Source organism: Chaetura pelagica, unplaced genomic scaffold (assembly GCF_000747805.2).
Source record: "Chaetura pelagica isolate M959 unplaced genomic scaffold, ChaPel_1.0 scaffold90, whole genome shotgun sequence".
Classification (NCBI taxonomy): domain Eukaryota; kingdom Metazoa; phylum Chordata; class Aves; order Apodiformes; family Apodidae; genus Chaetura; species Chaetura pelagica.
This window is the reverse complement of record NW_009953496.1, coordinates 17,999,065-18,010,540: the sequence shown is the minus strand read 5'-3', so window position 1 is coordinate 18,010,540 and position 11,476 is coordinate 17,999,065. Positions and strand designations below refer to the sequence as shown.

The following is an 11,476-nucleotide window of genomic DNA, read 5'->3' as shown; positions in this document are numbered from 1 at the left end:
TTCCCTCCCCTTCCCTTCCCTTCCCTTCCCTTCCCTTCCCTTCCCTTCCCTTCCCTTCCCTTCCCTTCCCTTCTTCTTTCTTCTTTCTTGTTTCCCCTTTCTTCTTTCTCCTTTCCTTTTGCCATTACCTTCTGCTTTCTTCCTTTTGTATATTCAAGTAGTTCAGAGTATTGAGACAGTGAAGACATGAATTTGACAACTTACACATTTAATATTCAGCCTTTCCCATGTAGCTGTAGGGACTTCTGCTACATTCAGATGCTAAAACTTCTGTACATATTCTTAAATAAGAAAATGTCATGAGCAAGAGAAAACCAGCAAAAGCAAAATGGTTACTGCTTTAAAATTATTTATTTATTTATTTATTTCCCCCTGCTTTGGTGCTATTGAGCTATCTAGCAGATAGTGACTTTCCTGAGCTTTTAGTATTAATATTTTTTCCATATTTTTCAGTCACAGGCATGTTGGTTTTTTTTTAGTGAATTGCTGCTTTCTATATGACTGCATTTAAAATTTCCACTAAAGGCTGAAGTAGAAAATCTCAATGTTTACCTCCTATGAGCACTGATATTAGTCAGAATCAGTATTCAGATCCTTGTAAAAGAGTTATCAGTGAAACACAGTTGAATATTTTTAACTTAAACTTCCTTTCCTCTCTACTACTTTCACCTTGCTACTAGATTATTACAGAAAACTCAGCACAAAGGATGTCTAAGGGATCTTGGTTATATTGAAGGCATATGGATTACCGAAAACTCATGGTATCCTAGGGTATCCTTCCTTGCTACCAGTGGCTAATCCAGAAAGACACACAGCTCCCCTAAGATGTGGGTATAAATTTTGACACACTGTGCTCTGCGGCAACTAACAGTATCCGAGATGGAAGCAGGTCACTAACTACCTGTGGAGAATCTTTATGACTGTCATGGAGAATCAGCCATGAAGAACTAGGAAAATACCATAGGAAAGAAGACAATATTCATCTTTAAAGAGTAATCAGGATTTGGGGTATTATAGCATAGAAAGACTAACTTAACATCTCTGACAGTACTAGAACAAGTTACAAGTAGTGCAAATGGAGATACTGTGACTTGTGCACAGCTTTTGACACAGTTTCAGGAGACAGATTGCAGCACAAGTATATTCAACAGAAAGTGGCCTGTTAAAAAAACAACAAACTAAAAAGACAACAAAAAAATCCCAACATTTTTGAAGACCATGCTACCAATAAGAATAAAATTTGGGTGGATATTTTGAATGGTGTCTCATTGAGCCTCTTCTGGATTTGATTCAGTGCAACATTTCATTGGTAATTTGGATGATTGATGGATCACTACTTCCAGGTCTAGTATCCTCTGTTAACTTGCAGAGAGCATCCTCTGTTCAATAGTTCAGGTTACTAAAAAAGATACTAATCATCACTGGCACCAGTACTGATCCTTTAGGGTCATCCCTAGTAACCAGCTGCCAGCTGGACTTTGTACCACTGATCACAACCCTTTGAGCTCAGCAGCCCAGCCAAGTTTCCACCCCTTATATTCTTTACCCATCCAAACTGTATCTGACCAATTTGGCCCTAAGAATACTATGAGAGACCATATAAAAAAACCTTCCTAAAACCAAAGTGAACAACATACAGTGCTCTTCAAAAGCCCACAAAACTAGTCAGCTCATCACAGAAAACAATTCGGCTTGTTAGGCACTGCTTGAATTACTAAATCCATGCTGACTGTTCCCAAATACTTTGTTCTTCATGTGCTTGGACACAGCTTCCAGGAGAATTTGCTCCACAAACTTAAGCTGGTTAAACTGGTTGCTCTTCTTGAAGATATATGTGACATTTTCCATTTTTGAATCATCGGAAATATCCTCTAGTCACTATGAACACTCAAAAATGTCAGGGTGTGACTTTGCAATTATATTGGTCAGCTCATTCCTCATCCTGAAATTCATCCCTTCCACTCACATGGGCTTGTGTTTCTTCAATTTGTTTGTGTGGTTCCTAATACTATTTCTTTTACTTTGGGTAGAGTTTCAGTCACTAGGCTGAGGGACTTGGGAGTCCTGAGGGTAAATCTTGCCAGTAAAAAAAAAAAAAAGACAAAGAAGTCATTGAGTCCCTGAACTTGTTCTCAGTCCTTGTCACTAGGTCCTCTCCACTGCTGACCAATGAATCTGTATTTTTCTTAGTTTTTCTATTTGTGATGAATGTACCTATTAGAAGTTCTGCACATGAAAGTGGACTTACCTTGTGCTTCTCTCATGCACTGTCCTGGGAGATCTCTTGGTCTCCTTTGCCCTCCATGCCAGATTGCCATGAGATCATGTGAAACAGATTTCTGAACAAGAAGAAATCTGTTCTCCTGAAGTCCAGAGTTGCAGTGCTGTTGTTGATCTTGGTTATCTTTCAGAACCTTTTGAATTCACCTTACTATGGTTGCTTCAACCCTATCATACTGCAGTTCTCATCAACATCCTCACCTCCAAACTGTTCCTTATTTGTAACATCATCATAATGCAACTAGACAGGAGTATATAAAAAGAACAATCTGAAGCAGAAGATTTGACAGTGTGGTTTTGCTGAAAAACTCCTGCTCTGGGATATACTGCTGGAAAATAATCAGGAAGTAATAGGAAAGAATTATTTTACTTTATTTGGCACTGTGTTCAGTTTTGGCCATCACATCTTCAGAAAGACACAGAGAAACTGAAGAGCCCAGAGAATCAATACTGGCACAGATCAGGACAGCTGACAGGAAGCAGTTGGGAAATTTGGAGAAAAGCCTCTTTAGGCCACCGATTTGGAAGAATTTTCTGCAAGGATAGTGAATCACGACAACAGGTTATTTCACAGACTGTAGAACTCCCATTCATTTTATGTAAAAAAGTCCTCTCTCTTAATTTTCCAATAATTTTTCATCAGAGACTATCCCGCCCCAGTCTCAAGTCTCTTCCTTCTAAAAAACCCATTTGATTCCTGAAAATGAGTGTTTTGTTTCTTTTTCAGTGTCATCCTGATTAGTTTGGGGGTTTTGTCCTTGTTGTTGTGACCAATTTTTTTTTAATTATTATTTTTTTTCCTACCAGAACGGTTATTTTGGTCCAAAAAAGCCACTTTAAGCACTCTTGAAATGGAACCAGAGCAGACAGCCTCTCCATCACATGCCTTATTGATGACATCACTTGAATAGAAACCAATGCTAATGTGGTGCTAATGTGGTGAAGGCATGACCCTATTCCCTTCCTTTGCTGTCACTCTGGGGCAGTAAGGAACAAGTACTAGATTTTCTCCAGGCTTACAATCATCCTAAAGAAGTATGTATGGAAGGTTTTCCATGTCTTTGTATCCTGAAATATCTTTGAGACTGCAGAAACATTCCGGCCTTTAAAAAACATCTGTTTGTCCACTTGTTTACATTAGAGTGACCAACTAAAGATGATCAAGTTGTGAATATTTCCAGAAAATATGGTAAAAATGAAGAAATAAAAAAATGTGCTCATGATTAAATTACAGACTTCTGGAAATTCTGTTGTTTCAGGAAAACTTTTATAATTGTTAGTTTATTTTCATGTTCGGTTAATTTATTTACCTGGCATTTAAATGTGCCAACATACATGTCTTCCCCCTGTCCTGGATTAGGCACTCACCTGTCTTCCTTTGATTACCTGTGTGAATGTTACCAGGTTAGCTAGCAAACAGACATCTTGCAAACCTGTTTCCCCTAGTGCTGAATGCACCATTCTGTCTGTGTACACAAATTGTATCAAGCTGAAATTGCTGATTCTGCATTTCCAAGTTTACACTGCCTTTATGACCAATCCTTGGAATATAAATGACAGCATGCTTTTTCCTTTTCTTTCTAAAGCTTTGTCAGAATCTCAAAAATAGGTAATTCTTGTCAGTTGAAGCAATTTTTCTAAAGAATTTTTTATTATTTCCTCCTGCAGATTATAACACAAGCGAGCAGAAGCAAGCATGTAAGAAACATGAACTTTATGTGAGTTTCCGAGACTTAGGATGGCAGGTATGACTATAAATGCTTTTTCATATCAACTCAAATCAGAACACTCTATTTTACATTCTCCCATTATTTACAGTCTGTTTTTTTCTCTGGTAATTGGCATTTCACTGATGAGAGACATATTCTTTAAATGCATTTTGTAATGAATCCCTATCACTATTTTTTTATTTGGCTGCTGTTCTCTTGAAGACCTTAATGGCTTTAAGATCTGGATTCACTCACATAAAGATAAATCTGAGAAATTATTCAAGATATGACATCAGTAAATGAAATCAAAATCCCCACAGTAGGCAATAGAACTTTTGAAATTTGCACTTGATTTCTCCCTGGTTTGATGTTGTCTACTGCAGAGAGAGATTTCGCTGGGAACTTGAGCTTGGATCACTGTTCGGTGATCTTTATGACTATAGAGACAAGTTTAAGTAATTTCTAGGAAATTACTGCCATACACAAACAAACAAAAGAAGGTACTTGTAGTGAAAGGTCATATAGACAGAGACAGGACATTGTCAGAAATGAAAATAGAGATCAATTTAGGTTTTTTTTCCAGAAAGCAAGGCGCTCTCTATAAAGAAAGAACAAGAAGGCCATCAGCAACCTATAACCTAGACATATTGCATATGTAGGTAAGAACTCAGAGGTGGCAGTCTGCATTTCACATTTCTTTAAGTTATTGTAAAACAATTCTCCAACAAGTCTATGGGGAGAAAAAGTGTGCTATCTTTTTAGCGGCAGCTCATCCTTTATATATCTATCATATGGCCTCATTGCTTTTTAGTATGTTTATAGTCAGAGTCACCTGAAGAAGTAAGCAGAGACTGTTTTCCCAAGTCTACAGGGCATAATCACCCTGTTCAGGGCCACAGATCAGGCTTGTGGTATTGACCTGAACTCAGGCTACTGAACAAGTGAGATTGTCTCTCTGGAGATCACAGATTTTTCCATTTATCACCATTTATTTTTTGAAACAGTAAAATTCTGATATGCACCAAGATGTGCAAGGATCTCAGATTGGTCATTCAAGATGGCCATAGAGAAAAGGATTTTTTTTTTTTTCACAAAAAAATACATGAAAAATTAAAAGTTTTGGTTGGAAAGCCAAGTAGACATTGTACAATATTAGATCAGTGAAAGGGTGAAATGAGAAAGAAAGAAATAAAACCCAAGAAGCAGGTATTCGATCCTCTCCATCCTTAACTCAGCACCTCCATTACCTTTGCCTGGAAAAAGGAGAAATTCAGCAAACTAAACACAGAGCTTTCATTAACATCTTAAAAGATTTTCCCTCTTGTGGTCTTTTCCGCATGCTGTGTTTCATACTCAAAAGGAATGATTCAGAGATATTCCAATGGGTAATCCCCAACAACCCTCACTCTCATGCAGTAATACAGTTAATGAGTGTGCTGAAGAAAGATGATGCATTTAAATTACTTTGGTTTTGCACTGACAAGGGCTCAAGATTTTCATTTTGTGAAGAAAAATATTCAAACAAACATATTTGGGGTTTTAATTCCCCTCAAAGCCTCATTAGTTGGCATTCAGTACAGATTTCTAATTAAACTTTCCCCTGAGTTTTGCATGAACAAGGAACACTTCTTTTTTTTTTTTTTTTTTTTAAAAAAAAGTAATCAAACATGCCACATTCTGTAGTTTATTTTGTCTTTGAACAAGTCTTAGTTGGATATAGTTTTTAACACTCTGAGTGAGGGGAAAAAAAAAAAAAAAAAGTGAATGAGTTTATTTGTTCTTGTTTTAGGATTGGATTATTGCACCAGAGGGCTATGCTGCATTTTACTGCGATGGAGAGTGTTCCTTCCCCCTCAATGCCCACATGAACGCAACAAACCACGCCATTGTTCAGACTCTGGTATGCCTCTGCCTATCTTGTCACTGCCTATTCTGCAGTTGGAAGTGTCTTGGGACAGGGGCTGTATCTTCCTCTCTATTTACTACTATTGGATTTTTATTATTTCTGTGTAAATGATAATCCATTTCAAAGACGTGCTTTGATGGTTATGCTGGAGAGAGGATGAAGTGTCCAGAGTGGTCTGTGTGGTAGGTTTCTCTTCCATTTCAAATGCAGTAACACATGAGAAGACTGTGTCATATTACTGGAGAATTGTGTAGACAGAAACAAAAGGGGCCCCCTGGTCCCACTTCCAAGAGGTTTTTTTGCAGCTTATTGAAGCCCCATGTTAACATCTACGTGCAATACCTTCCAGAAATGTTGACACTTGGCCACTCTATGGACCTCTGTTGTCAAGTGTTGGCAGAGATACTTAAACTGTAATTTAATGTGAAGCTTTGCAAGCAGATGCATTTGCATGTAAGAAATTGTGTTCAATCAAGCCTAGCTAACAAATGAAATTTATAAGTAAGTGTGTTTGGATCTGCTGCTCTGCCTGGTACATGTAAAAGGGGATTTGCAGACAGCTTTCTGCCTCTGCTTGTTCTTATGTTAGTCCTATGCATCAACTGGAGCAGCCAAAAAAGATGATCTTAGTTAAAGCAGCTGGCTAGGCCTCCTCTACCCCACCAGTGTTCAGCTATGGTTCAAGAAACACAGCATTTAGAGAAATCAAGGCCTTTAGACTGCCTAAATGTAGTGCTGTGAGTCCAGTGTCTGGTCACGACTGTTCATCTGTGCCAGCTGAAAAACTGGCTCTGAATCAGTATTAGGAGAATGATTAAGAAGCAGAAGAATGTGAGATAGTGCATGAGGAGGGAGTGGGAATATAAAATAAGAACAGGAAAGGGTTGCCATCCCTAATTAGTTTCTGGATAGGCCAAGGCACTCAACTGCAATTAGAGAAACATGGGTTTAAGGCTCCCTCAGATTGAAATTGATGATAGGAAGGCATCCTGACCACCAGACTATGCTAATTAATCTGTCTATGGATGGTGATCTTAGAGTTTGACAAAAACTCTGGGCCTGAAAAACATTTCACCCTTCAGAAATTAGTGCAGGCATTACTCTCCTAAGAAAAAAACCACAACCAACCAACAAACCAAAGCCAAACCCCCACACCTTTCTGTAGACAAATTCTGCTTGTGAAATTACCAATGACATTTTTTAAACTCAGCATGTGCTGAGACCTTTTCCTTTCAATCCAGCTTCTCATTTATTCGCTTTCTAAAAGTCCAGCCACCAGTGCAACATCATTCTTCTGTGCTAGAATTCAAGTCAGTAGGATTCACAAAAAGAAGGGGAAAAGTCAGAGGCTGAAAATGAACAGCAGAATTGTGGTAAGGGGTTCAGGTGAAGGGGAACAGAAAGTGCTCTTCGGCAAGGAATATAGCAGTGTGCTAAGGAGATGATGAAGAACAGCATATTTACAGTCCTGAGTAGAACAGAAAGAGGTCAGCAAAGCCATAGGTTAACATTATGCAAACATTGTCTAGAAAAGTTGTCAATATGAGTGAAATCCTTGGATTAGAGTTCCCTCTTACAACTATGGACTGTAAAATAAGAAGTCGCCTAGAGTAGTACTTTCTCTCAAGCATCTAGTATTTCAAAAAATGGTTTATTTCCCATGGTTAAGAAATATTTGCAGTTTGTCCTGTTTTTAAAACTGGATAGTTGAATTTTCCCTCCTTTTTTTATGGCCTTTTTGGAATAGTGTCTCCCTTTGCATGTACTGTACATGAATTTCTGCTGTGCAGCCAAAAAATCATGAGGCTAATTAAATTTTAACTGCACATAAATTAGATGAGATAACAGTAGTTGAATGCTTTCTGGTTTAAATTATACAAAATTCAGATTTACACAAGGTGTGCACATGGGGATGGCTTGGGAAACAATTATTCATACACCGCACCCTAATCCAAATGTAATCATCTCCCAGCCATACTGATTACACCATTCTAAAAAAGCCCGCTTGTTGGGTTGGGAAGTGATTGCTCCTTGGTACCCCTCCAAATTGTACTAGCTCTTTTGATTTTTTTTCTTTTATAACAGTAACAGGAAAAATGCTGTGCCAGTACCTCTCTCTCTCTTCTTTTTCTGAGACTGAACTTGGGCAGACAGATGATACAGACACAGTAAACACAAGATAGACTGCATTGAATAGCCTATACAACCTTTCTTCTCCTCTCTCACTTCCCATCACCCTCTGGGGTAGTGTTGGCCTCCTGGTCATGCATGTTGATGGATCAGCAGGTTACCTGGCATGGACTTCCATGCCCACTCTTGAAAAGGCTATGAGCATCAGTCTCATGCAGGGCTAGCAGGGCCATGGAGCTCCTAGCTGGGTGGCAGGGGCTGGTAGGACCAGGAGTTATGGCAGGGCAAACATCTGCCTAGACAAGACACAATCATTCTTTTCGCCAGTGTTTTGCTATTCATTTGCTAAACGGTTTTTAAATGTGTGTCTAAACCCTTACTAAACTGCTACTTCAGGATTTATTATTGCTCATTTCAAAAGACCTTCTCATGGTAACAGTTATGTAAAAATCGTTTCCTGTTGTCTGGCAAAGGCTCTGGGCTTATATCACTGCAAGACAGATGGCTCTAACAGATTTACAAAGACTTAACATACAAATGAAACCTATTATTGCTGAAGTCTTCATCCATGCCTTAATAATATCTTGCCCTCTCTTTTACAACTCCCTCTTTTCTGGCCTCCCCAGTTTCCAAGTCTTCAGCATGTGTAGAATATTACAGCCAACCTTCTTTCAAGTACAAAGAACATGTATTTCCCCCATTTTCAGATATTTCTGCTAGATTTTGTTTGTTCTGGGATGCTGTTCAAAATGTTTTTCCTTCTCTTTAAGCTTTCATTGATATACTTCAGCCTAGTGTAAAAAAGCCCTCTCCACTTCAGTCCTTCCCCCAGACTTTCTGTCCAGCTGGCATCAACCTTATGAATTGAGTTTTACTTCAGTGGAAGTAGAGTTGGATCCACAGATACCTAGATAAGACCTTAAACTGCACTCATGCCATTTGGGGAACGCACATGTTACCATTTCATAGGCTGAAAACACTTCCAGAATGAGCCTTTGCTGTCTGCAGCAGCTTTTTCTCCTTGCTGAGACCCTGATGCAGGGAAGCATTTTAGCACATGCTGGGGTCCTGGTGAGACATGGGACTTGAGCCTGTACTATGTGTTAATCACTGTCCTCAGCAGAGATGGTACTGACAATATGTTTAAGTGCTTTCCTGAACATCTGCCCAACTCCAATTTTTTTCTAAATTTCATCTGAAAACCAACCTTCTGTCTTGGCTCTGCGTCTGCTGCTATCATGCAACTGTGCCCAGGCAATTGAAATCAGACCAGTGTTCTGGAGGTAAGTTGTGTTTAAAGGAACCTGAGGAAAATCTGCGACCACAGCACTCTGAATTGCAAAGATATTTTTTGCACTGACTTTGTCCTTTTACCTCTCAGTTTGATATATGAGCTATGTATTTATCTGTCTTTCAGGTTCATTTGATGTTCCCTGACCATGTACCAAAACCATGCTGTGCACCAACAAAACTGAATGCAATCTCCGTGCTCTACTTTGATGACAGTTCCAATGTTATTTTAAAAAAATACAGGAATATGGTGGTGCGTTCATGTGGCTGCCACTAGAATAAGAAAAATAATCTAAAGCAGAGGTTTTTAAACAGAATTGTAATAAAGTCAAGATACGAGCCTTGCTGATGAAAAGGCAGTCCTAAATTTATTCCATTTCATGTCATCTCTCATTTAAATGTACAATATAATGTATATAGTAGCTTTTATTTATTTAAAAATATATAGTTTCTTTTGTATGAACAAAATTTCAAACCCATTTATTTTATAGATCTCCTCACGATGCAGTAGAATTTCACAAACTACTTTTTCAATCGACTGTACTGGAATCTATTTCATTCCATGTCAATATTTTGAAGTAAAGTCTTTGTATAGATTTTTTTTTTTTTTTTAAGGTAGAAACCCCAGAACTTCTGTAACTGCTTCATATTGTTAAAGGAACTATAATAAGTTTGGTCACATTGTGCCAATGAAAACTGTGGTGGGTATTTATTTAGAAAAAGGCACAGGAAAAAAACTAAACAAAACTGCTTGGCTAAACATATTTTTTCTGTTAGAAGTTCTGCTCCATTAGAAAAATTGAAATGTTGAACAATGTTTAAGTAAATAAAGAGTAGATCGAAAATAGAAGGGAAAAGATTGCACATAATTGTTATAACTATTTTCTTTGAGAAGTTGAGTGTAACTGGAGGAGTATGTTACTTCTTGTCTGGTGGGCTGCAGAGTGTGCAAAAGGTTCAAAGCTTCAGGATTTCTGTACAGACAGACTCTCATCTCTGTCTGTGACTTTCCAAGTTAACTCTAAAAAGTAGACAACATTCTTACCACAAATCATATCAGTTTATTATCCATTACCCTTCTCCAGTAAATATTTTTAGTAATAACAAAATAAAAAAAACAAACAACCAAACACACATAAAAAACCCAAACAAAAAGCTGAACACCCAAACACACAAGCTTTCCCATTCCATAGGTAAGCTACTACACACAAATTTACTGGCGACAGGGCATGGAAGTGCTTTGCTCCATTCAGCTCCCACTTCTGGACGTGTTTTCTGAGTGTGCAAGGGAAGGCACAGGGGGTGCAGCAGCTGTATGCAGTTGCCTTTTCACAGAATCACAGAAACATCATGGCTGGAAAGGACCTCTGAAATCACCAGGTCCAACCATCAGCACAAAGGAAACCAAACAAACACAGCCACACACTCCACCAAATAACACCCACAAAAAACTCCATAACCTTGGCCACTAGAATGTGCCCTGAAATGCCACATCTGCATGGTTCTTGAATACCTCAAAGGATGGAGAGTCAAGGAAAATCTTGTCCCTGGTGGTGGCTATTCTCATGGAAAGATAAAAATCACCTTTCCTAAGAAGCCATGGGGTAATTTGGACCCTACTTTAGGTGCCATCTTGTTTTAACTATTGTAACTTGGAAAATTCCTAAATCCATACAAATAATTTTTAATCTCCCTAAATTTTTTTTCCTCAAATGGAATCCTGTGGTTGTGAACTGCACAACTAATTACAGATTATCATTCTCATCAGCATGATATGTATGCTTATTTTGAATGTACCACATTGAACATCTTTGGACACCCCTTTGTTTTATTGCTAGGAAAATGAGAAAAAAGAAACTCTGTTTTCTTTTCATGACATGGCTAATTATAATATATGCTTTTATCATTAATTACCTTGATTTAAAATGCTTCATTTTAACAGTTCTCAGAGTGTTGTTAAAAAAATAATAGGACATACCAGTTTCTCCTTAGACAGTCTACTCCTGTAAACTCTGACTTTTCTGTTTATTTAAAGCATATTTCAGAAAACTGAGATTATTATAGACTGATAAAATCTGCATGTGCGTGTGACTTTGTGCATGCATGTGAATGTGCAACTTTTTTTTTTTTTTTTCAGAAACTAATTTATTTTATCATGCTA

At 38.0% G+C, this 11,476-nt stretch overlaps 1 protein-coding gene across 1 annotated transcript in view; it reads left to right on the top strand.

Annotated features, from left to right (window-relative positions):
• Positions 1–10,069, top strand: part of BMP5 (bone morphogenetic protein 5) — a 54,022-nt gene extending 43,953 nt beyond the window's left edge. The window contains exons 5-7 of the mRNA XM_009999197.1: positions 3,949–4,025; positions 5,779–5,889; positions 9,443–10,069. Coding sequence (XP_009997499.1) covers positions 3,949–4,025; positions 5,779–5,889; positions 9,443–9,592 — 338 coding nt within the window. The 3' untranslated portion in view covers positions 9,593–10,069. The remainder of the gene's footprint in view (positions 1–3,948; positions 4,026–5,778; positions 5,890–9,442) is intronic.
• Positions 10,070–11,476: the final 1,407 nt, after the last annotated feature.